We start from the raw sequence: 26,866 nt of genomic DNA, 5'->3' as shown, positions 1-26,866 counted from the left end.
ACTTGAATTAAAAAATTCTAGCTAAAACATGAAAATATATTTTTAAGAAAATAATGACCAAAGGATTTTTTCCAAGGATGCAAGCATGGTTCAACACTTTTAAATAAAGTAAATAATTCATTACATTAAAAGGAGAACGTGCCCTTGAAAGGGATTATGGGACGCCAGCAGAGGCGCTGTCTCATTGTTTCCAAGCTTGAATGTACTGAATAGCTAGCTCTACCACAAACATGCTCCCTGTCATGAAGTACTGCCTCACCACAGGCCCCAAAGTGATGGGCCAACCAACCTTGGACTGAAATTCCTAAAACACCATGCCAAAATAAACTTTTTTTCTTTTTAAGTTGATTTTCTCAGGTATTTTACAAAAGTAATAAAAAAGCTGACTAACACTGAGTTATAAGGGATACAAAGAACATGTCTAACATAGATAAACTGAAATCCCAGGAGAGACAATTTGCCAAAAGCGAAGAAAAAAAACAAGCTACAGATTTAAGAAACATGACAAATCCTAGATAGAAACAAAGAAAAATCACATTCAAATGTGTGATATAAAACAGCTCAAAATAAAAGACAAAGAAAAATTCTTGAAAATAGCCAGAATAAGAAGATATTAGTAGCAGTGTGGTTATCAATTTTAGGTAGACAGCAAGATTACACTACACAAAAATGTTCATCAAAGAAGATATACAAGAATGTTTATACTAGCACTATTAGTATTAGGCCTGAGTTAAAAGTTCAGAATAGACTAATTATGTTACTATTCTGAAATAATATAAATCAGGGATAGGTAAACTCTTTTGGCAAAGAGAGCAAATGCATTTTGATTTTCAGGGTATGAGACCTCTGTCACAATTCTCATCTCTGCTATTATAATAATAGTGAACAAATGAGCATATCTACGTTCCAATAAAAACTCTGTGTGTGTGTATGTTTAAGAATTTGCTTGTGGGGCATAGATTGCTAACTCCAACTAAATAGCAATAAAAATGAAACCCATGCATGTCACAAGTACAATGAGCAGCCAAAGAAACCAGAGGAAAAAATCATGTAATTTTGAATGTTCAAACCACTCAAAATTGATCTATATGTTATATATTAGAAAAGTGGGGAGATTAGAAACTAAATAGAGATGCCAGATGCATTTTGGGAGTGCTGGTAACGTCAAATCTCTGACCTTGATGTTGTTCATATATGGGTTCATTTTTGAAAATTAATTTTGCTACAAACTTGAGGATTAGTGTACACAATGAAAATTTTTAGAACCACAAAAATACCTAGAAGAGCAGTGCCAAAGACTTACAAAAAATGTCTGCAACAAAATGAAGCAACAAGATTGCCATGAAACACCAAATCATAGGCAATAGGAGTTAAGCCACCGGTAGTTACAAGAGAAGACTGGCCTGTGCATCTGTGAAGAACTCAGAGGAAAACAATATGTAATATCCCGAACCTGATCACTTGAAAATAACAAAATAGAGTCTCACTCCAAAGCTCAGTAAGTCAAATTAAACACAGCTGGTGAAACTGGGAGAGGTTTTCACACTTCTCTAGTAGTGAATACAAAGGGTTTATACTAAATTCTGAAGGAGTTGGAGTCACCTGGGACTTATTAACTCTCTAAACATGTCAAAGTTGCCTTTCAAATTAAAACTTTATACTGAGTAAAAAAAAAACCTAGGAACAGAATCCAAATTAAACAGGAAAAAAGAAAAATTTTATATAAAGGGGAGAGAGAAAATGTCATGAGATCTCAGACACTACCTGCATATCTTAGGACAATTGATAAAAACATCAAAAACAACTCTCAGAAACATTAATCTAAAACATATCTTCTTTCTAAAATGAAAGACCATCATAAATGGGTTAAATTTCATGAAAAGTTATGAGTAAAGAAAAAAAAAAGACCAAAGAAAGAGCAACATAGCCTTCAATGAAAGTATTCCAGACTAGACATTTTCACAAAATAGAATGAAAAATATATTCTGTATGCCCTCATGACATTAGTAGATTCTTTTAAGACCAAAGTCACATTCTGTCATTTCTGCAATAGCCTACTAGTTATAGCAATAAGCCCCATTCACGCATGGTAAAAGGAAAAAGCACAGTGGTGAGAATGCCAATAAGTAACAATCAATGGAGGGTAGGCAGATAAGAAGCATATTATGTTGTAATAATAAAATTTAAAAGCTGAAAATCCTTAAAAATGATGTAAAGAACATGGAAATATTTAAAAATAAACTATTAATCTCAGAAAAACTAGAAATTAAAGAAAAAGAACACCAGTTTCCAACACACAGAAATGATTAACACTGGAGGAGACGGAAATGCTTACTAGTCTGATTTATCATTATACAACATACACATGTATCAAATTATAAACTGCATAAAATTATGACACTATAGACCATGAATCTATACAAATATTATGTCTCAATACAAAATTAAACTTGAATTTAACCCTTTAAAGATGAAAAGAACTATTTAAGGGAAAATAACTTAAGAATGGAAAACTAAACTAGAAGAAATGCAAAAGTGAAAACTTTTGGACTTCTTGGAAAAGAATGAAAGGCCAGGGAATAAAAAAAAAAACAAAAAAACCTGAAAACTGTAATTCAAGAAAATATGCACAAAATGTTAAAAATAAGTAATGAGGGGAAAACAATCAGTGCAGAATAATTAACATCATGATATAGTCCAGTATAATTACTGAACTTTAAAGGTAAAGAAAAATATACAAATACACATTTGAGTTACTAGTATAAAAGACCAACAAACTTGTACAAGGGGGCAAAATGGATTTTCAGCAAATTGGATAGCAACACTCAGTCAGAGACAATCAAGTAACATTTAAAATAAACAAAATGCAAGCTAAGCAATTTCATATTCAGCCAAAGTAAAGGTATGAAAGGCTAAGATGTCACTATCATGCAAAACTCAAGGACTATTAGTCCCATGAATCTTTCCTTAGGAACTTATTAGAGAAAGAGCTTCAGACAGCTAAAGTGATCAGAGAAGACACTGACATAAAAATAAATAAGGAACACAAAATGTTTTTATGCAGACCTCGGAGAATTATAAAGGAGAGAGTAAGGTACGTGGCATAACTGGCATATGCCCTGAAAATGGAGATAAAATTATGAAAACATGGAGGAAGAGAAAATGTGGAATGCTTTTGTCTAAACAATTAAGTGTTTTCAAAAACTTTTTTACCTTTGGTAATGCTATTTTATCCTCAAAATTTTTTATTGATAAAGCAAATGAAGTTACATTGTTAATACTAATCATCTCTGGTATCATTGAGAATCAGGTGAGAAAATGTACAAGGTGAGTCTAGAACTGTTAAATCCCAGTAGGACTATATCCAAAGAATTTGGAGTCAACATGAAGAGCTTCACAATGACTAAAAGTTTAGCTTACTTGAGCACAAATAAGAATAATAGCTGAAATACAACAAAATATAACAAATATGCTAGAATCCGTAAGTTCACAATCATCTAAAAATAGAAAAATGAATTGGTCATCTTTGGAAGGTTGTTAGAGAACAAAATAATGTTCTTTATTGTTGTTCTTTCATGGAAAATAAATGTATTTTTTTGGCTTTTCAAATATGGACAGTGCAAAAGAGACGGGAATAAGGAATATAAAACAGGCAGTATAAATAGAAAATAGTAGATTTCTATCCAAATATATATCAGCAAATACATTAATATGAACAGACTAAATGAACTACAACAAAACTGTTATATTGTATAAGAAATTCAATATACATTATTTAAAATTTCCTTTATAAACAGAAAGGTTAAAAGTACAAAGATGAAAGAAGATATTCCTTCCAAAGCACTAACCAACTAGAGCTATTATAGCTATACTAATACGGAAGTAAAACCTAAAAAATTACTAGATAATGATAACAATTCACAGTTATGTTTTCCATTTAGCTCCAAAAAGGCAACATTTTTAGAACAAGAGTATTAAAAATAGGCTTTTTTTTTAAACCAGGGATTGAACCTAGGGGCACTTAACCATTGAGCCATATCCCCAGTCCTTTATATTTTTTATTTTGAGACACAGTCTTGCTAAAGCTGCTTATGGACTTGATAAGTTGCCTGGCTTTGAACTTGCAATCCTCCTCCTGTGTCAGCCTCCTAATATGCTGGGATTACAGGTATGCTACACCTATCACACCTGGCAAACAGGAAAATCTTAATAGAACATTTAACAAAAACTTATTCCCTTTCTTGGTATCTGATACTCCAACCAGCAGACAAAAACTCAGTAAGGATAAAGAAAAACTGAACTACATTAACAAAACTGACTTAAATGCCAAGTACCTATACTGTACAATGTAACAGACATTACAATATTGTGGAGTACATGTAAAACCAAAAAATAAACACATAAGCTAGGTCATAAATAAAGTGTCAACACATTTCAGAAGACAGAAAAATTAAAATGTATTCTCAAACCACAGTATAATGAAGCCAAGAACAAGTAAAAGAAAACGTATAGAACATCCTTCCCCTAGAGAAGAGAATATTTTGAACCAAATGATACCAAAAATGACATTAAAACTTATGGGACAGAGTTAATACACTGCTTAGAAGGAAATCTATAATTGTAAATGCATGTATATATTACAAAAATGCCTAAAAAATTAATGCTATGAATAGCTACCAAAAGTTTATGAAAGGAAAAATAACAAACTAATTCCAAAGAAGATAATCATACAGAGCAGAAATTAATAATATAAAAATATATACAACACAGCTAAGAAAACCAAAAGTTTTTTTCTGAAAACAGTAGTAAATTTCATAAATCCCTGGTGAGACTGAGTTCTCAGTTACTTACAAAAATATTTCCATTTTACTATCACTAAAGATTAAGTGATTTTTAAGGAATAAATAATATTAAATACTTTTTAATTTATTATTATTCTGTACTTTATATATGCTAAATCTATAAATAGTTATAAGAAACTTACAAGGAAACTAGCGAATAACTTGGGCAAAAGACTGGCTTCAGAGCCTGCATAAAAGAGCACTCAGTCTAGTGAGATGATGTCAATTCAACACAGTTCAGCTAAACTCATTAATCAATTTAAAGATTAAAACCTAACTCTAATGTTCCCCTGGCAATCACATTCCCTTTCTGATTTATTATTTCATCATACTGTCTGGATAATCTTATACTGAATTCTTATTCTTTCCACAAGCCAACTGACCACTTAATGTTACCAAATTAATTTCCTAAATGCAAAATGCTAATAAAAAAATGCTAATGATGCACTTTAAACATCTCAGTAACTCTGTATTTTCTAAAGGAGAAGTTGCCATTAGCAACTGGTCCACCAGAATGTTTTATGTTTTTAATTTGAATTAGTTAACAATAAATTTATACAAAAATTGGTACTTATGAAAATTGGAAGATCTGGTAATGCTGTACCTGATACTCTACAAAGCAACAATTGCCTAGAGCTGAGAGGTTATATACCTTACTGGTCTAACCCCTTGAGTGCATCTGACATCATACAGCTCCTGGATTTCAGAATAAAGTCTAAAACTTCTCACCTTGTTCTCACATGATTTGGCTCAACAAGAACCTTTTGCTTTACTGGATGTTCCTCAGCTTCCACAATGTGTTTTATTTAAAGAAAGATGCATTTCTAGACAGGGTGGGCTGACTGGATTAAGTCACATGTATTCTCTCACTTCTGCTAAAAGGCACCAAAGCCTAGAAATTATAGGTGATAGTGAAATGAACTTAATTGAAGTGCCCATTTTAAATAATTTGAATTTTATTTGATGAATGTGTAAAACAAAGTGTTGGGTGTTTATTCTTTTTTTTAATCTTTGGGTTGTATTTTAAGCAGAATGTTCAATATTTTGCTCAAGATGGGATCTCTTCATTTTTTAATGATCATCAAACTTCTGACATTGCTTTTTTCTCCTCTATCAGTCAAATATTTAATGAGTCATAAATGACCTTTCCACTGTCATACAGGCTGATACTTAAATAAACTCTTCAAGACCTAACAAAAAAGAATCACATCTGAGGTGTGTATAGAGAGGATATACCTTTGTATATGAGTATTCAAGTAGGACCAACATGGATTTCAGTCTGTCCTGTCTCCAGGGAAAATGTGTAACTAGGGCTTACTTTTATGTCTGTTTCTAAACAAATATGGTCCATGAATGTTATGTTTATATATTTTATGCATTTATATTTGGATACATTACTGGGTTTATGTATATCTGGTTGTACTTTGTGTTTATCTCTGTGGAAGTCAGTGGTTAAGATCAAAGAATATAACCTAGATTCAAATCCTGGCTACAATTATTTAATTTATACAATTATTTCATTTGTATAATTATTTAATTTACACAAGTCACTTAAATTTTCTTGGCATTAGTTTCTTCATCTTTAAAATAGTGCTTACTTCTTAATAGCACTGTTATAGTTTAGATATGAGATACCCCTCAAAAGCTTCTGTGTGAAATAATGCAAGAAATTTCAGAGATAAAATTACTGAGTTGTGAGAGCTTTAACCTAATCAAGTTCATTAATCCACTGATATGGATTAATAGAGATGTAACTGTAGGTAGGTAGGGTGTAGTTGGAAGAAGTAGGTCACTAAGGGATTGGCTTTGGGGTTTATATATTATCCCTGGTGAGCAGAGCTCATTGGCTTTCTTATTGCCATGATCTGTATTGCTTTCCTCTGCCATCCTTCTACCATGATGTTCTGCCTCACCTTAGGGAGTTACCATCTATGGACTGAGACCTCTGAAACCGTGAGTCAAAATAAACTTTTCCTCCTCTATACTGTTCTTGTCAGATCTTTTGGTCATCGAGACAAAAAGCAGACTAAAACAAGCACCTACTTTTAAAGATTATTGTAAATAAAATGGAAAAATTCAGGTACAAAGCCTGGCTTATAGCAAACATTAATAAAGAGTTATTACCTGTGAATCAATTTTAGTTTCTCTGTAGAACGATGACAATTTTTGCTTATGCCTTTTATTATACTAAATTATATACTGTTGCACAATGTTTCCTCTTTTTTTTTACTGTTTCACATTAACTTACCCATTTATTAAATAATCATTGGATTATATAAATTCCTATGGGTAGAAAATTTGATATCTTAAAAATATCCCCAGTCCTATACACAGTGCCAAATATAGATCTATGGTTTTTGGATAAAAATTCTCAAAAAATCCTATGAGTGAACACAGGAAGGAAGTTTATGCTCAGATTGCTCTTAGCAGATATTGACATTAGTGTCCAGTATAAGCCAACATGAGCTACCCTACTATTGTTCATTGAAGAAAGTCAAGCCAGGGACAAAAATAAAATTAATCTTAAAAAGTGGTGTGAACATCTTCCACCTCTGAGTATGAAGGAGTAATTTACTTACATTTATAATTTTTATCTTTTTTAAAGGAGTTAGACAGCTACTACTTATATATCAGTATTAATAGTGCCAGGATTCCTGAGAGGAGATAACCTCACAGGTGAACTAACCTGAAACTGGCTTTTCCACTGGGGCATTTTGGACTTTCAGCACAGAATGAATGTCAAGAATATGTGCTTTATTTAGTCACAGGTCCACTGATGGAGGACAAGGAAACCAGTACGGTTTTAGTAGTCTAGTAGGTTAGCCAGACAAAATTAAGTATTTGAGAAGTTGAAACAGTGAAAACATGATGGCTACAAAACTGAGCTCACTGTTCTCTCAAGACACTTGCAAGAAACTGCAGAGCAAGAGGACAAAAGGCTAAGCAAAAAGTCAGAAGGGAGCTTCATGCTGTTTTGCCTCAGAAGGTAAGAATTATACACAATGCCAGCAAAAGGGAATGGGCCTGGAATCATACCAACTCTTACTTAAAAGCCCAAAGGGCTAAAGTTAAGAACAATATTTTATTTTGGAATACAGATTTAGATTCACAGAAAAGTTGGGAAAATAGCAACATAGAGTACCTGTGCATAGAAACTTCACCTTTTATTAAGGTTCTCTTAATGTTAATATCTGATATAAATATGGTATATCCCATGTGTTAGTCAGTTTTTTCACTGCTGTGACTAAAGGATCTGACCAGAACAACTGTAGAGGAGGAAAGGTTTATTGTAGGACTCGCAGTTTCAGAGGTCTTAGTCCATAGAAGGCTAGCTCCCTTCCTTGGGCTCAAGGTGAGGCAGAACATCATGGTGGCACAGGAAAGCAGCTCACATAATGATCAGAAAGCAGAGAGAGCCCACTCTGCCAGATATAAATATATACCCCAAAGCTGTGCCCCAATTCACACCTCCTCCAGTCAAACTTTACCACTTCAGTTACTACTCAGTTAACCCCAGGGGATTAAATCACTGACTGGTTAAGAATCTTACAACTCAATCATTTCTCCTCTGAACCTTCTTGCCCTATTTTACCTGTGAGCTTTTGAGAGACACTTCACATGCAAACCATTGCATTCCACAAACTAAGTAATTAAGATTGGTATCATACTATATTAGTTTGCCATTATTTGAATTTCATAAGTCTTTCCAATAATGCCCTTTCTCTGCTACAAAATTCAACACAGAATATCATTGTTGCATTTAGTTACCATTCCTCCTTAATCTCATCATATCCATGGCAAATTTCTCAGTCCTTTCTTTTGACAGTTGTACAGCAGTACTAGATAGAAGAGTACTGCTCAGATATTTTATAGGAAGCTCCTCAGTCTGGTTTTGTCTGATGTTTTGACCAAGGTTATGGTTTTGGTGGAACAATATCATGGAGAAGAATCTATCATATACCATGACATCAAGATATACATAATTATCAACATGAGTTAGTAGTGTCATTAACCTTCATCAAAGAAACATTTTGTCATGTAAGAATGTTGAGATTAAAAGGGCAAATGACAAAATAGTAAAAAAAAAAATACACAAAGTTAATAAAAAGGAAAAAATATTTAAAATTTTGATTAATTTAAATAAAACTACAACTTACATTAAAATACTAGATTCTTATTCTTAAAAAACAAAACTCATGTGCTACTTGCAAGATAAATGTTTAAATATAGTTATAAAAAGGCAGAATGGAAAAATATACACAATGCATATGCTAGCTGAAAGAAAACCACTATAGCTGTCCTAATACCAGACAAATATACTGTGAAACAAGGCATATTATTAAAGATAAAAAGGGACTTCATGGTAAAACGTTCCTAGTATATCTAAAATCTGTATCCAATCAATGAAATAGCTTAAAAATATACAAAGTTAACAGAACTAGAAAGAAAAATAGATAAATCTACAATCATGAGAGTTAAACCTTTCTTGAAATTGGACACTTAGCAACTGCTGTATAGGAAAAAAATTCAAATAAAGATTAAGAAAGACTCTTATAAGAAAAAAAACAGGGGAAAGGCTGGAAATAGACAAAAAATATAAAAATGAAAGGGAAAAATAATGAACTACAGTCATTAGAATTAAGAACTACTTTTTATCAAAGAATATCAGTAAGAGAGAGAGATTACAAAATATAAGCACTTATTATCAAGAATCTATATGGAAATCTTAACCAAAAATTAAAGGTTGATAATCCAGTAGAAAAATGAGCAGATAACATGAAAGGCATTCACAATAGAGGACATCCAAATCTCTAATAAAAATATTCAGTTGACATTAGGAAACAGCAAATTAAAACCTCTATGTGATAAACTATTTTTCACTTCTCTAAATGACAAAATACACATGCATGCATGCACCCACAATCAATCATGTAGCAATGAAGACATGGAAGAAGTAGAACTGTTCCACTCTGGTAGTGGTAATGCAAACAGAATCACATGCAGAAAATTATTTAGTAGTATCTACTAAAAGTGAGTGTACACATGTCCCTAACTTAGTACTTTCACAGGTGGGTATATGTCCAAATAAAATATCTACAGTGTCACTCAAGGAGATGCACAATCTTCTCATCAAAACTCCATAACAGCCCAAACCAAAATCAATCCAATAACCATCAACAGAGAAATGGAAAAATAAAAAAGCAGGATTTTCATACAATGAAGAATACTACTACAAAAAACAAGATAACTGAATTGTCTGGATGTCAAAAACAAAGTGAGCCAAGTTAGGAAAAAAGGGAATATACACTGTCATTCACATGAAGTTCAAAACAAGGAATGCTAATCTTGCTGTTAGAAGATTCATGATGTTTTGTTTGAAATCAGAAAATGTTTACTCTTAGAGCAGCAGAGGCTGGTAGGAAATGGGCTTGTACAGAACTGATAATGTTCTGTTTCTTGATATGATAAATAGTTTACATGAGTTTCTTGATTTTATTACAGTTCAAAATATTACTAATGCTTTGTGCATTTTCTATATGTCTATACTTTGAAAACAAATTTAATCTTAAAAAGTTACATTCAACATTGTAATAATTATAATGCATCAATAAAAATGGAAAAAAATTTAAATGTAACAATTGATTCCAGGGTCAAATCATAGGCTTACTGCCTCACATGAAACTGATGATAAATGATTGTTTTATAATTGAGAAATGAAATAAGAAATCAAATACAAAATGAACATGCTGTCATTATTTCACAACTGTCAGGCATGTAAAGAAATGCTTATCTTATTATAGAAAATATTCTCATATTTATATTCTATAATATTAAAATGATAGACTTGACCATCTATTTTATTCTTTTGAATATTTAATTAATATATAAATCAGTTGTGAACTTCTCATCCTCCATCCCATATTCTACCACTTAGAATCAAATCTATTTGTAACAAATAGAATTTCTTTACACTGTGCCACAAAACAAGAGTTCCTGTTTTGAAGACTGTGAAATAATTATCAAGAAGTCATGTAGTTACTATTTACTCACTCTTTGTTTTTTGTTTGTTTGTTTGTTTGTTTTGAGTGTAAAAGATTTATTCAAGTGAGAAGAAAAGAGACAGAGTTCCTGCAGGGTGAATGAGGTACCCAATAGGGGTTGCCTACTATTTACTCTTCATAAGATAATGATCACTAACACTGTTTTTAGTTCTGATGATCTATGTCAAAAAATTTGCAAAGCCTAGGTCAAGCAGGAAGTTAGATATGTTGCTTATAACAAGCTCATTAACTTCCCTCAAATGGAGTATACTTTTCCTTCTTCCCAGTGACTAAATACTGTAAGCATTAAGCATCTTAGGTGGTTTTCTTGTCCTGCTTTAAAAAGCCTTGAATAGAAAATTTCAGAAACTAACATATAAATGTCCTGGGTGAGCCTGATGTGATTTCAAGACATTTTTTACCCGGTCATGGATCTCATCACAGTTTGAAGGTGAACACCAATCAGAGTGGAACCTGTAAGCAAAAAAAAAAAGTAACTTGTAGACAAAGGGATAAAAATACAAACTTTTCCAAATTGCCAAACACTAGACACGGTTATTTTTTTCTTATTCCCATGTGCTAAAAATATATGATTAAAAATATATAATGAAAATTACATATTTTCTTCCTCTGATCAAGGATGATGGGAAGACATAAAATCAGGTGCTAGTTCTCAGTTATGCTATTAAGTCTGCACAATATGTTCAATAAATAGTCCTGGTAATTAAGTTTGAAGTGCATTCGGGAGAAAATTCCTATATAACTGATCATCTTAATGATTTCCAGACAAAATTCTTTAGAATTGCATCTCTAAATAAAGATTTTTATATTAGAATAACAATTCCGTGTATAATGCCTTTAAAATTGGTTCTTATTCTCTAGTAATTTAATCATATTCTCTTAAACTATGTGGAACAAATGCCTTTCTGTGTTGAAAACCTTAATTTATGAAATGAAACAAAATGTGTATAATATATGAAATTTTTATTTAGAATCCAATCATGTTTCTATTCTTTCAGAATACAGGTGAATCACCCCTCTAATATTTTCTAGTATATAACTATTTTTAAAAAGAAATAAATATTTAAATAGATGAGAAAAATATGAATTTTATTTGAGTTTTTGAGTTGAAATTAAAAGATGTCACAGAAGATCTAAAGCATCCATGCCTCTTTATTTTGCCCTCAAATTCAAAACTGGAATTAGTATAATTAAGCTATTTTGTTTTACCCAAATAAGAAGAATTTCTGGGTCCTTCTAATTATAAAGCATTTATACAAAGTTTTTTTTTTTGGCAATTCCTTGGTAAATAAGTAGATAAAATGCTAATAAGTTGCTTAATTCTTCCTTTATTCTCCCAGTTTGTTTTTACAAAGTCATAATGCTATACTGTCACACAAGCAAGTTAATTGGTTTACATAACCTACTTTAAAGAACACAAACTAAAGATAATCAATTATATCTAAAACTTAAATCTACTACATATGTGAAAGCAAGTTTACTGCACCTATGCAAATGTATGCACAGAATAGTTACTTTCAGTGCATGTAGTACATCTTGGAAATCTAAGATTCAACTATGCAAGTCCAAGTGAATCTCTTCAATGATACCATTGGATGATCCACTAGTCTGTGCTATGGTATAAGAAATACATGCCTCGTGATCTCTAACTCAAATTTACAAAAATCAAAACTTTAAGCTAATTCAAGATAGTAGAATATGATAATATTTAAGTCTAATTTTAGTAATGGTTGTGAATTCGAATATGAATTTTAAAGTCATCATGTAAGAAGTGTTTCTGAAATACAATTAAAACTGAAACCATTTTATGGTTTGCTAACTATTTCTTGAGGTATTTCTTAAATGGGCACAAAGAAAAATGTGCCTTCACTATAACAAAAATATTCATTTACTTAAAGTCACTGATGAAGTTTTCTAGAAATCTCTTCATGTCCATGACTAAGGAGTTAACATTTCACTGCAGTCTTAGAGGACGATTCTTTACTGCAGTGAATGTCTGTGCACATAAACTCCTACAGCTGCATGTTCTCTCATACAGCTTCCAATTTTGCCTGAGACATAAATCTACATTTACACCAGTTTAAATTGTTTATTGATTTCAGTGGATTGTATAAACAACTTGCAAATATATTGTTCAGTGACCTAGAAAAAAGCAGAGCAAAGAAGGTCTTATATTTAAAAATGTGGTAGTGTGTGTTGAAAAGAAAATGTTTCTGTTACTAAAAGTGTAGGTGGGTTTTTTGTTTGTTTTGTTTTGTTTTCTTTAGAAAATGCACTTGACATAGAGGTGTTCTCCCTTAGTGAAACTAAAAAAAAAAAATGTTTATCTTTCAATCATGCCTTGAAGAGTACAACAAAATATTAATTTATTTAGGTGAGTTCAAACCTAAATTCCTGTATTCTTCTATTTTAAAATTATCTAACTTTATTTTTTTTCCAGGGATTGAACCAGGGGTGCTCAGCCACTGAGCCACATCCTCAGCCCTTTTATTTTATATATTTAGAGACAGGGTCTTGCTAAATTGCTGAGGCTGGCTTTGAACTCTCGATTCTCCTGGCTCAGGCTCTTGAGCTGCTGGGATTACAGTCATGTGCCACTGTGGCCAGTTTAAAATTACCTAAACTTTCTAAAGTTATAGATAAAATGCATAATGTTAAATATTAAAAACACCAATTTTATTCTACCAAAGAATTTAACCACATCTCATATTCAGCATGAAAAGAAGGTATAAATGCCACTAACTAATCTAAGTTATCCCATGCACTGAAATATAAATAAGGGAACAGCTGACTTCAGCTATGATATTTGCTGGAAAATTGATGAAATTGAAGAACAGCATTCCAAGAGAAATAAGCCAGAATCAGAAAGTTAAAAGTTGAATGTTTTCTCTCATGCAGAAGCAATGAAGCAAATATATATTCCATGCAAGTATGATTATGTGAAAATGCATCCCACTATTGTTTATAACTATAATACACTACTCAAAACATAAAAATGTGAAAAAAATTTAACATAGTCTCAATGAAGAATTTATCAATTTGGAAAGGACAGACATTAAAAGATGGAATGAAATTATATACATGGATGATGTAACACAGGACTAAAATTGATACCATACTATAGAGATTTATAATTAGAGAATTCAATAAAATATGTGAAGGGGTGGAAAAACAATATTGATAAAAACATGTCCAAGGAGATACACATATAAAAAATTTCTGAAAACAAATAGATATGATGAGGATCTAACTAATAAAATCACAATAGCATATAATTCAAAAATTAAGCAAAAAGAAAGCTGTAACCACTGTGTGTCTGAGCATCTGGGTAGATATGAAAATCAAAGAAAGTCCCCTGATATTGATATGCAAGTCCACAGACTTCAACAGAAAAATTTGTTCAAGAATTTCTCCTGAACTTCTTTTCTTGTAAATTTGTTTTTTAGATATACATGACAGTGAGTGTATTTTCACATATTATACATGGAGTGTATTTTGACATATTATACATACATGGAGTATAACTTATTCTAATTAGTATCCCATTCTTGTAGTTGTATGTGATGTGGAGTGACCCTGGTTGTATATTCATATATAAGGATAGGAAAATTATGTTGAATTCATTCTACCGTCTTTCCTATTCCCATCGTCTCCCTTCCCTTCATTCTCTTTTGTCTAATCCAATGAACTTCTCTTCTCCCTCTCCCTACCCTCCCTTGTTAAGAGTTAACATTCACATATCAGATAGAACATTTGGTCTTTGGTTTTTTGGGGAGTGGCTTATTTCACTTAGCATAATATTCTCCAACTCCATCCATTTACAAGCAAATGGCATTATTTCATTCTTCTTTATGGCTAATATTCCATTGTGTATATGTACCACATTTTTTATCCAGTCATCTCTTGTAATATGCTGATTTTAAGTCCTTTGTTTATAAACAGAGGAGTGGGATAACTGGGTCAAATGATGGTTCCATTCCAAGTTCTCTAAGGACTCTCCATATTGCTTTCCATAGTGGTTGCACCAATTTGCAATCCTACCAGCCATGTATGAGTGAGTCTTTTTCCCTACATCCTCACCAACATTTACTGATACTTGTATTCCTGATAATTGCCATTCTGACTGAAGTGAGATAGAATCTCAGTGTAGTTTTAATTTGCATTTCTGTAATTGCTAGTTTTGAACATTTTTTCATATATTTTTTGACCATTTGAATTTCATCTTCTGTGAAGTTCCTGCTCAGTTCCTTTGCCCATTTACTGATTGGGTTATTTGGGGGGTTTTTGGTGTTAAGTTTTTTGAGTTCTTTATGTATCCTGCAAATTAATGTTCTATCTGAGGTGCAGGTAGCAAAGTTTTTTTTCCCATGCTGTAGTCTCTCTATTCACATTCTTGTTTCCTTTGCTGTAAAGCTTTTTAGTTTAATACCATCCCATTTATTGATTAATGATTTTACTTCTTGTGCTTTAGGAGTCTTGTTAAATGTTAGTTTCTAAGCTGATATAATGGAGAGTTGTGCCTACTTTTCCTTCCAGTAATCACAGAGTCTCTGATCTAATGCCTAGGTCCTTGATCCACTTTGACATGACTTTTGTGCAGGGTGAGAGATAGGAGTTCAATTTCATTCTACTACGTATGGATTTCCAGTTTTCCCAACACCATTTGTTGAAGAGGCTATCTTTTCTCCAATGTAGGTTTAGGGCACATTGGTCTAGTATGAAATAACTGTATTTATATGGGTATGTCTCTGTGTCTTCTATTATGTTCCATTGGTCTTAATATCTGTTTTAATGCCAATATCATGCAATTTTTGTTACTATACCTCTGTAGTATAATTTAAGGGTCTGGTATTGTGATGCTTCCTGTCACTTTTCTTGCCAAGGACTGCTTTGGCTATTCCTAGGCCTCTTATTTTTCCAATGAAATTCATGACTGTTTATTCTATTTCTATGAACAATGTCATTGGAAATTTAATAGGAATTGCATTAAATCTGTATAGTGCTTTTGGTAGTATGGTCATTTTGACAATATTAATTCTGCCTCTGATTTTAATTTTTTCCTGTCTTCTGCTTTTGGTGTTGATTTGTTCTTTTTCTAGGGCTTTGAGATGTAATGTCAGGTTATTTACTTGGCGACTTTCTGTTCTTTTAAGGAATGAGCTCAATGCAATGAACTTTCTTCTTAGAACTGCCTTCATAGTGTCCCAGAGATTTTGATATGTTCTACCACTGTTGTAGATGAAATTGAACCCCTATTGTTTTTGTTTTGAAGATCTATCGAGTAGTGAGAGTGGCATGTTAAAATCATCCATTACTACTGTGCTGTGATCTATGTGATTCTTGAGATTATGAAGGGTCTGTTTGATGTATGTAGGTGTTCCATTGTTTGGAGCATAAATATTTATAATTGTTATGTCTTATTGATGTATAAGGAGTATGAAATGAACTCTTTTGTCCCTTTCTGATTAACTTTGACTATAAGTTCACTTTATCAGATATGAGGATAGAAACCCAGGCTTGCTTATGAGATTCATGTGAATGATAAGTTTTTTACCCCATCCTTTTACCTTAAGTCTGTGGAAGTCTTTGCCTATGAATTGAGTCTCTTGGAAACAGCATATTATTGCATCTTGATTTTAATCCACTATGCCAGTCTACTTCTTTTGATTAATGAGTTTATATCATTTGCATTCAATGTTATTATTGAGAAATAATTTTTATTCCCTGTCATTTTGATTTATTTCTGGGTTTTAATGTGAATTAGTTTCTCCTTTCATTGCCTATTGTTCTAGTGTAGTTTCTCCCTTTGCTGGTCTTCAATTTTATTTTTCATTTCTTCTTCATGAAATATTTTGTTGAGCATGTTTTGTAGCATAGGCTTTCTAGTTGTGAATTAACTTTTATCATGGAAGGTTTTTATTTCATCATCAATTCCGAAGTTTAATTTTGCTGGGTATTGTATTCTTGGTTGATCCATTTTCTTTCAGAACTTGGTAGATATTATTCCAGGGCCTCCTAGCTTTGAACATCTGGGTTGAAAACTCAGCTGCGATCTAGATTAGTTTCCCTGTAAATTTGACCTGTCATTTTTTCTCTGGAAGTCTTAAAATTCTATCCTTATTCTGTATGTAAGGCATTTTAATAATAATGTGCCTTGGTGTGGGCCTGTTCTAATTTTGTATATTTGCAGTGGTGTATGCCTCCTGCATTTGATTTTCCATTTTATTCTTAAAGTTTGGGAAATTTTCAGGTATTAATTCACTGAAAAGATTGTTCATTCCCTTGGTTTGTATCTCCAAGCCTTCATCTGTCCTCATAAATCTTAAGTTTGTTCTTTTCATGTTATCCCACATTTCTTGGAAGTTCTATTTATGGTTTCTTAACATCCTTTCTGCGTGGTCAAATTTATTTTCAAGATTTTCAAGTTTATTTTCAAAATAGTCTTCACTGCCTGAAATTCTGTGATACTTTCCAGTGAATTTTTAGATTGGTTTATTGAATCCTTCATTTAGAAGATTTCTGCTTATTTTCTTTTTCTGAAGCTTTATCTCTTTATTGAGGTGATCTTTTTTTGCTTCTTGTATTTTCTCCCTTATATCATCCTTTAACTCTCAGATCAATTTAACTATGAACCTTCTAACTCCTTCTCTGACATTTCTTCCACTGTGGTGTCAATGGATTCTGTTATTAAAGTATTTTTGTTGGTTTGTGGTGATTTCTTCCTCCATTTTTTCATGTTGTTTGTGTGTCTACCTATCTAATAGTTGATTTTGAGGCAGCAGAGTTTCTACACTGTGGACTTATAGTGTCCCTGGAGGTTTCCAGTACCTCACACAGTTTAGGGGTAGACAAATAATAACAACAACCAATGCAAACAATTTATATTATTAAACCAAATCTTTCTTGCTATGAAATCTAGAAATTATATGATCAGTTATTCACCACAGTAAAAACAGGTTTACAAAAGAGTTTATAATTTGAAGTGGTGATCAGGGATAGAACAGAAGTGATGTATGATGTGATGATTATGAGGGAGAAGGAGAGAAAGTAGAATTAAAAAATTAATGGAAGAGGGAAAGAAAGAATAATAGAGATTGCCTCTTAGCAGAGGAAAAGAGAGAGATTCAAGGGAAACTGAAAAGTGATAGAAAAAAATGTACAAAAATGTTTAAAGAGAAAAACTAAAAAAAGAAATAAAAGATTACAAGAAAAAATCAATATATATTAATTAAACATCTTAGTCCTGAAAATATTGATCCATGAAAAATAACTCCCTTCAAAAAAATGCTACAAATGAGAACAAATAAACATATAAGGATGTATCCAGTTAAAGAGAGAGTTCATTAAGAGGAAAGAAGAAGATATGGTGGTAGAAAAGGGTGTGTAGATTCCAGAGGTGAACAGGGCCAATGCAGAGGTGACATAGGATGTGCTTATGAGGGGGGAAGAAAAAAATAGAAGTAAAGAATTAAAGGAGAGTAAAAGAGAGAACAATAGAGTTAGCAGTTAGCAAGGAAAAAAAAAAGAGAGAGAAATAGAAACAAAGGAAAACAGAGTTGTAAAACAGACAATAGAAAATTCATCCAAAATATACTAATCAAAAAACCTGACCCTCAAAAAACAGAGCAGGGCTGTCAGAGATAGCCAAGGCTTCAGCAAATCACCAAAGAAGCCAGTGATTTCCCCTCCAGTCCCGTCGATCACCCATGAACTGCAAAGTCAAGGCTTGAAAAACTGTTTGTCAAGGAGTGAAGATGTTTTGAAAGAGAACCCTATCTGGACAAAGTCAAATTAAACATAGCAAGCCATCTTATTATTAAGCAGATCACACGGTAAAACTCTTCACTGTGTTTTTGTACAAAATAAAACTATAATGGAAAAGTGAAAAAACAACAAAAAAAAAGAGCATGGAAAAATAGCTACCTTTAAGAAATGCTGAAATGAAAAAGCAGAAACAAATATGTATGTGTACAAATGTATAAATATCCATCATGTATCAATCAGTACACAATAAAAAAACAAAATAACAGAACACAAACAAAATAACAGAACAGTCAATGCCAAACTGCCTTTCTGTGTCAGCTTCCCTTCTTCAGCAGGATGGTGCAAGCAGCTGTGGAAAATGCTTTTGATTTCACTTCCTGGGTATAGTTGCTGCTAGGTTCTCTGAGCTGTTTCTGTAAGTGAAGCTCCCAGGAGCAGGTATTGCCCAAGATGTTTTATTGTGTGGGAAGTTTTTAGGCCTTAATCAATCAACACACTTCTAAGACTGTATCATACTACTCTCCCCAGGGCACCACTCATGGGAAAGGGTCAGTCTGTCCTTCACTGGTTCTGTAGCCTGGGGATACTGCCCTTTTTTGGCCTCTTAAGGACAGTTTCCAAGCACTGACCTCAGTCACTCCACCTGTTTAGATTCTCTCAGCCACTGGTCCTGCAAGATGCTGGGTTCAAGGGAGTGGGAGGACAGCAGGCCTCTCCGACCTGTATTCCCCCCAGGCAAAATGTACCAGAAATTATCTGTGCCAGAGAGTCTCCTGATTTGCTAGGCTCAGTTTAGATTTCCCAATTGGCATCTGCTGGATTCATGTATTGAACTCAGTCCTGAACTCATGGATAAAAGTTCTAGGTCTGAGTTGGTGCCATTGCCACAAGAGGTACCAAAATGTCTCCAGCTTGGGCTCCTCTTGCACAGCAGGCAGACCTGGGTGACTTTCATGTACCAGTTTAATGAGTTGAATAGTCTCTGGGTCGGCCCAGGGCAGGTTGCCCCTCTGATCCTGGGATTCCCCATGTCGAGGCTTTCCCAGCAGTTTTTCAGTCTTTTATGACCTTGTGTATTAATTTTCCCTGCTCCTGCCAGGATCTTAGCTCCAATTCTCTTCCTTATACTTGTCTGATGTACCACAAATATTCCAGTTTTCAAGGCTCTCTGTCCAACATTGAGTTATCAGTGGAGTGGTTTATTCATTCACCTCACAGAGAAGTCGGTTTTTGTTGTTTGAGTTGCAAGTCACAGAACTGTGAGAAAAGCCACTTACTGCTAATCAGTCATCTTGTTTTCTGTCTCTCTTGAACTTCTGATGTGCATACCTGTGTGTGTGTGTGTGTGTGTGTGTGTGTGTGTGTGTGTGTGCCTGTGCCAATAATTTAACTATCCACTTAGACATGATTCTAATGGACAAGAAGCAACATTAACCAAAATTCTATCTTGTTCCGGGATAGCCAAAATGCCTCCTATGTGTATATGAATGCTTACAAATCCTATACATATTTTTCAAATGCTTATGAGGTTTATAAGGAAACAAATAAATCTATCTGTTCACAACAGGTGTTTTAAAGCAGCAACCTAACTAATAGACTTTTGTTTGAGTCATCAGTTTTAAGTTTAATGTTGGCTATACTGTCTACATTTAATTAAATCTTTGTTAATTATGTCTGATATCTCTAATGCACTGTAGGAAATTAGTGGTTACTTCATCTTTTTTATACCATCTGTAAAGATAAACTGATTTCCAAGCTGCTATAAGTGTATCTTACGTTTTCAAATTTCTGTTTTTAAATAAACGTATTTCTTTAAAAAAAATTCATGACAAAAACATGGTTCTTTAAGTTATGACTTATGACAGAAGTAAGGACTTTCCTATTATGGGAAGAAATGAAAGGAATATAAATAGAAAATGAAGAAGTAAAATTATCCCTGTTTGTAGATGATATGACCTCATGCTTAGAAAACCATACAGGTTCTTCTGTCTTCTAGAAGATTTGTAGGGCTGACAAATTCAGCAAAGTAGTAGGATATAAAGTCAACATATAAAAATCAATAGCTGAATCATCTGGGAAAAAAGTCACTAAAGTAATACCATTAAAAACAGATTCAAATAAAATAAAATACCTAGGAATAACCCTAACCAAGGAAGAGAAAGATCTCTACAATGAAAGTTATAGAAATCTGAACAAAGAATCTGAAAAATAAATTAAAGGATGGAAAGACACCCCCCCTCATCATCCTGGATGGGCACGATTAGAACTGTTAAAATGGTCATACTACAAAAGTAATCTACAAATTCAATGCAATTCCCATCAAAATACCAACAACATATTTCAAAGACCCAGAATAGCCAAACAATCCTGAGCCTAAAAGAACAATGCTGGAGGCATCATTATACATGGTTTCAAATTATACTATAGAATTATGACAAGAAAAATAGCATGATACATGAAAACAGACACATAGACAAACAAAAAAGAATCAGAGATACATAAGCAACCTATGTAGCTACAGTCATCTGGTTCTTGACAAAGGTATCAAAAACATACAATGGAGAAAAGATAGCCTCTTTAACAAATGGCGCTAGGAAAACTGGCTGTCCATATGTAGAAAAATCAAACTAGATTCCTATCTCACCCAGTACAAAAGTCAACTCAAAATAGATTATAAGACCTGAGCAGAAGACCAGAAACTGCAACTATCAGAAGAACAAACAGGGAAAACATTTCAACATAAAGATAGAGGCAAAGACTTCCTGACTAGGACATCTACAGCTAAGGAAATAAGAGAAAGAATCAATAACTGGAATGATATCAAATTTTAAAGTTTATACATAACAAAGGGAACAACAGCATGAACAGACAACTGACAAAAATGGGAAAAAAATCTCGGCCAGCTATTCTAGAGGGTTAATATACAGAATATATAAAGATCTCAAAAAACATGACATTTAAAAAATAATCCAATCAATAAATGGGCAAATGAACTGAACACTTTTCAAAAGAAGAAATACAAATGTCCAACAACTATATGAAAAAATGTTCAACATCTTTACTTAACAGGTAAATGTGAATCAAAACTACATTGAGATTCCATCTCAGTCCAGTTGAAATGGCAAACATCAAGAACATAAATAAAAATATATATTAATGAGGTCTGAAAAGATCCTTTATACACTGTTGGTGGGAATGTAATTTAGTATTGCCACTGTCAAAATCAGTACAGAAGATTCTCAAAAAGTTAAAAAATAGAACTATCATACATTTATCCAAAAGAGTTAAAGTCAGCATATTTTAGAGATATATGCATGCCCATATTTATCACAGCACAATTCACAATAGCCAAGTTATGGAATCAGCCTAGGTGTCTGTCAACAGATGAATGGATAAAGAAAATGTGTTTTATATATATATATGTATATATTTATGTATATATATATATGTATATATTTATGTATATATATATATATATATATACAGTAGAGTTTTATTCAACCATAAGAACAAAATTATGTCATTTGCAGGAAAATGGGTGGAAATAGAGACCATAATTTTGAGCAAAATAAATTAGACTCAGAAAGTAGAGCATGTTTTCTCTTACAAGTAGAAGCTAAAGAGATTGAGAAAAAAGAAGGGTGCCATGAAAGTAGAAGGAAGACCATTAGAACTGAGGAAGAAGATCAGAGGCAGCAAGAAGAGGAGGAGAGGGGAGGTACTGGGGAATGAAACTGATCAAATTATGTATGTATGTGTGTGTGTATATATATATATATATATATATATATATATATACACACACACACACACACATACACATAAATGTGCCAAAATGAAACCTGCCATTCTGTATAGTAAAGAAGCACAAGCAAAAGGAAAAGGAAAAGAAAAGATTCTCTTGGGGAGCTGGGGGAGATGAGCTTATTTGAGAAAATGAGATACCATCTGCCACTAATGCATAAATCACCATTATGACTAATTGGAAAATATAACTGAGGCTATTTTTATACTTAAAGCATGCCTACAACATTAAATCTCTATTAATCTACTAAAAGGATCATATGCTCCAATTTTTATTTTAAAGTAGTACATTAATTACTTAGGTTTAAAGATACCTATATCTGGTGAACTGGGCTACAGAAAACTATCTCTTGGTGTACAATATACTCTAAACAAAAACAATTTAAGTAAGCCTCAAAATCAAAATAAACTTTTACAAATAATCGCTTCACATGCATAAGTTCTGACTTTCATTTCTAATACTGATTATTAAAAAAGATTAGTAAGGAAATAGTACACATTACCTTTCCCTAAGAGAAGCTCTATTTAACACAGGGCTTGGAGAATGCTTCGGCACTGTTGAGGGTGCTGAATGAACTAGTAAGGTCCTTGCTGAATGCTGGGGCTTGCTACATGACCTTGAGCCCAAATACTCTTCACACTTATCCAAAGAGTCATCAAAGTCTCTCCCATGGGGTGTCCTGATAACCTATTTAAAAACATTATATATATTTATTTATACACACACATATATATATATTACAGTATATAATAACATTATATATATAGTAACATTAAACATACAACTCAAAGATTTACACACAACTGAAGTCATAAAACAAGTATATGCCTTGAGCCATATTTGAAAGTAAATTTCAGAATGTATAAGTCATAATCATCACTGTATGTTTACTTCTTAAATAAATCATAATTGTTTATTCCACATGTATAAAATTTATAAGACTTCATTGATTTAAAAGGTTTTTCAATAAGCGTAGGTGTATTTAAAATAAACAATACATATGTATAAACCCAATGACAGCTATGATCTCAAACAGAATTTAATACAAAATGTAGTGCTGAGACTCACTCATTGTTCATTCGGGGATGGATAAATACCAAGTCAGGATAGATGAATGAATATCTGTCCTTGTGGAATTTATATCCTACTAAAATTTATATCTAAGAAGGAGACAGATTTAGAAAACTTGGAATGGAACCAATCATTGGACCAGCTATCCCACTCCTTGCCCTATATACAAAAGACTTAAAATCAGCATATTACAGTGATGTAGTAACATCAATGTTTGTAGCACTTCAATTCACACGATAGCTGGATTGTGGAACCAACCTAGATGCCCTCCAATAGATGAATGGATAAAGAAACTCTGGTGTATATACACAATGGAATATTATTCAGTCATAAAGAAGAATAAAATTATGGCATTTGCAGGTAAATGGATAGATTTAGAGACTATCATGCTAAGTGAAATAAGCCAAGCCCCAAAAACCAAAGGTTGAATATTTTCTCTGATAAGTAGATGATGATACATAGCAGAGGTGAGAAGGGGGTAAGGGAAGAATGGAGGAATGTTGGACTGTATAGAGGGAAATGAGGGGAGGGGAGAGGAGGGGGCTGGAGGAAGAAAATATGGTGGAATGGGACATACATCATTACCCTATGTACATGTATAACTATACAAACAGCGTGACTCTACATCATCTAAAACCAGAGAAATAAGTTTTACCCCATTTATGTAAAATGAATGAAAAAAAATAGGAACAGTCATACTGAAAAGCAAGCACACACACACACACACAGAGTGTTAGAAATAAAAATAAAGTATGTAAAAGGATGTTACATACCATGAGAAGAAGTGAAATAAGAAAGGTGAAAAGAAGTGCTGATGAATGGGATGGGGAGGGAGTATAGGGAACGAGCTGTAATTTTAAATGAGATAGTCTGTGGAGGCTTCATGGAGAAGATAGTATCTCAGTAAAGACTGGAAGGACTTAGTAAGACAAGACCTACGTCATGGAGACACCTGTGGAAAGAGCAGCACATAAAGAGGCAAAAATAAAAACAAAGATCCTGGGGGATAGGGAGGAGCACATGCCTGGTATATTAGCCAGGAAGCCAGTGCAGCCAGACTGAGTAAGAAGTGACATCAAAAGGTAGGCATTAGTAATTTAGCTTTCTATTCTGAGAAGACAAAAATATGCTCTTCTTTTACTTTCCCTTTTTTTTTTAAATAGGACCTCCCTGGCTACTATGTTGAGAGCAGTCTCCAGAAGGAGCCAAGGGCAGTGGGGCAGGAAAATCAGATAGAAAGCAATTTTAACAAAATCTGGAAAAGGATGCTGGTTTGGACCAGAATTACATCAAGAGAGGAAAAGATTCAGAATGCATTGGGAAGACAGAGCCAATGGGATTTGCTAGTGAACTGGATATCAAAGATGATAAGGTTTTTTGGCTTAATCAACTAGAAATTTGTGTGAATTAGTATACACTTTTACCTGGAAGAGTGAAACATTAGGAGACTAGTTTGGGATATATTAAGCTTTATATGCCTAATAATCTATTAATTAATTACCCAATATATTAGAGGGAAATTCAGGGGAAAAGTTCAGGATAAAGATATAAATTAAGTACTAGAGTCTAAGTGGTATTTTAAAAATATGACACTATCACCGAAGAAGTGAATATAAATAGGAAGGAGAAAATATTTGTAGAATGAGTCCTGGAAATAGAACAAAAGATTAGACTGAGGAGTAGCTAGGGATGAAGGGGAAGAAATGGGAAAAAGAGGGGCTTTGGAAGCCAGTAAAAAAAAATATTTTAAGGAAGGATAATAAATAATTGGATCAAATAATGCTGCCATGGTTTCAATATGGTTTGGCTCTTCCAAAAGTCATGTTGAAATTTGATTCCCAGTATTAACAGTGCTGCAAGGTTAGGGCCTTGAAAAGGTGAATAGAGCCTTAACAGAGATTAATGGAGAGAGTTTTCAGCTTTTGGGCCTGAATTAGTCACTGTAAGAGCAGGTAGGTGTAAAGCAATGTCATCCCTCACACTTGCCTTTCCACCTGCGCCTGCTTGTCCTTCCACATTCCCATCAAGTGAGATTGCAGTGCAAGGCTCTTCCCAAATGTAGCCTGGCCTTAAACTTCTAGCCTCCAGAACTATGGGCCAAAATAAACTCTGTTCTTCAAAATCACCCAGGTAGTATGTAACAGCAACAGAAAATGAACTAAGATAACTGCTGACAATTTAGGTAAGAAAAGCATGAAAATGGGCCTTTGGAGGTTTGTAACTTTAACAGAGTGGCTATGATGCAGTGATCAAAGTGAAATTTGAAGTTGCGGTCAAGAGAAAATGAGAAGAGAGGAATTGGATCCATTTAACAAAATTGAGTTGCAGTCACTGTTTTAAATGTTGGGGCCATAACAGTAAATAAAACAAATCTCTACCTTTAACACCATATTGTCTGTAAGTGTTACTTATGAAATATTTGATCTTAAAGAATGCTCCCTGATCTTTCTCAGACTCATTACCCACCTAGGTAGAGTTAAAAATCACTACATTATAGATCTTACATAATGTATTTAAAGAATCTTGCAGAATGTCGTGGTGTATAAAATACACAATGAATTTAAGTCATTTATAATCAAAACATCAGTATACCTCAGTATACCTCAGCTTTTCATCACTCTCATCAGTATACCATAATTTTCATCACTTTTTATAATTATATTATGGTGAGTCAGTGGCAAGTGACAGAATCATGCTTTCATCCCAGAACCAAACAGTACAGAGTTCAAATGACTCACAGTCCCAAATAAATGACCAACAAGAAACAAATTACATTGAAAAAAAGGAAACAAGAAAAATTTCCCCATTGTTCAAAAAGACAAAAGAAAAAACACAATGAACATCAAAAAACATGATCAGGAAGGTCCATGGTCAACTATAAGTGAACTTGTCAGGGGATTTAGGAAAAGCGGGAAAAGTGTTTTAATCTATTGTGCTGTTTCTCCAATTATAATGAAATGTGAGCCATTTGGCCTACAGAAGATTATTTTCTCTTCATTAATTCCAGGGTCAATTTTGTCGTGTTGGTTAGTAGACCACTTCATTTTTTTGTCATTAAGTTTTCTTCTCAAACTATTCAGCAATGTTTTAAATATAGTCTCTTTAAATACTTTTCTCTCTAACAAATCTCTTGAACATGTTAGTTTATGCTCAGATCGAGAGAGGTACAAAAATTTGAACTCGCAATCCAGATGAAACAGGGTGTAAATGAAAAGATAAATGATGTGTCCAAGAGTCCAAAATGTCCCAATGGCATACCTACAAAAAGAATTCAAAGTGGTCTGAAGGATAGAGGTCCCACAGAGAGAGTTACAAATAGAGGA

At 33.1% G+C, this 26,866-nt stretch overlaps 1 protein-coding gene across 2 annotated transcripts in view; it reads right to left on the bottom strand.

Annotated features, from left to right (window-relative positions):
- Window positions 1–26,866, bottom strand: part of Spata6 (spermatogenesis associated 6) — a 132,501-nt gene that overhangs the window by 18,625 nt on the left and 87,010 nt on the right. The window contains exons 10-11 of one of the 2 annotated variants that reach the window (XM_047519826.1): window positions 22,975–23,159; window positions 11,257–11,356 (exon numbers count right to left, since the gene is read on the bottom strand). In XM_047519826.1, coding sequence (XP_047375782.1) covers window positions 11,257–11,356; window positions 22,975–23,159 — 285 coding nt within the window. The remainder of the gene's footprint in view (window positions 1–11,256; window positions 11,357–22,974; window positions 23,160–26,866) is intronic. The other variant, XM_047519833.1, reaches the window with a different exon arrangement.

This window comes from Sciurus carolinensis, chromosome 1 (genome assembly GCF_902686445.1).
Source record: "Sciurus carolinensis chromosome 1, mSciCar1.2, whole genome shotgun sequence".
Taxonomy (NCBI): domain Eukaryota; kingdom Metazoa; phylum Chordata; class Mammalia; order Rodentia; family Sciuridae; genus Sciurus; species Sciurus carolinensis.
This window is presented reverse-complemented; position numbering and strand designations above follow the sequence as displayed.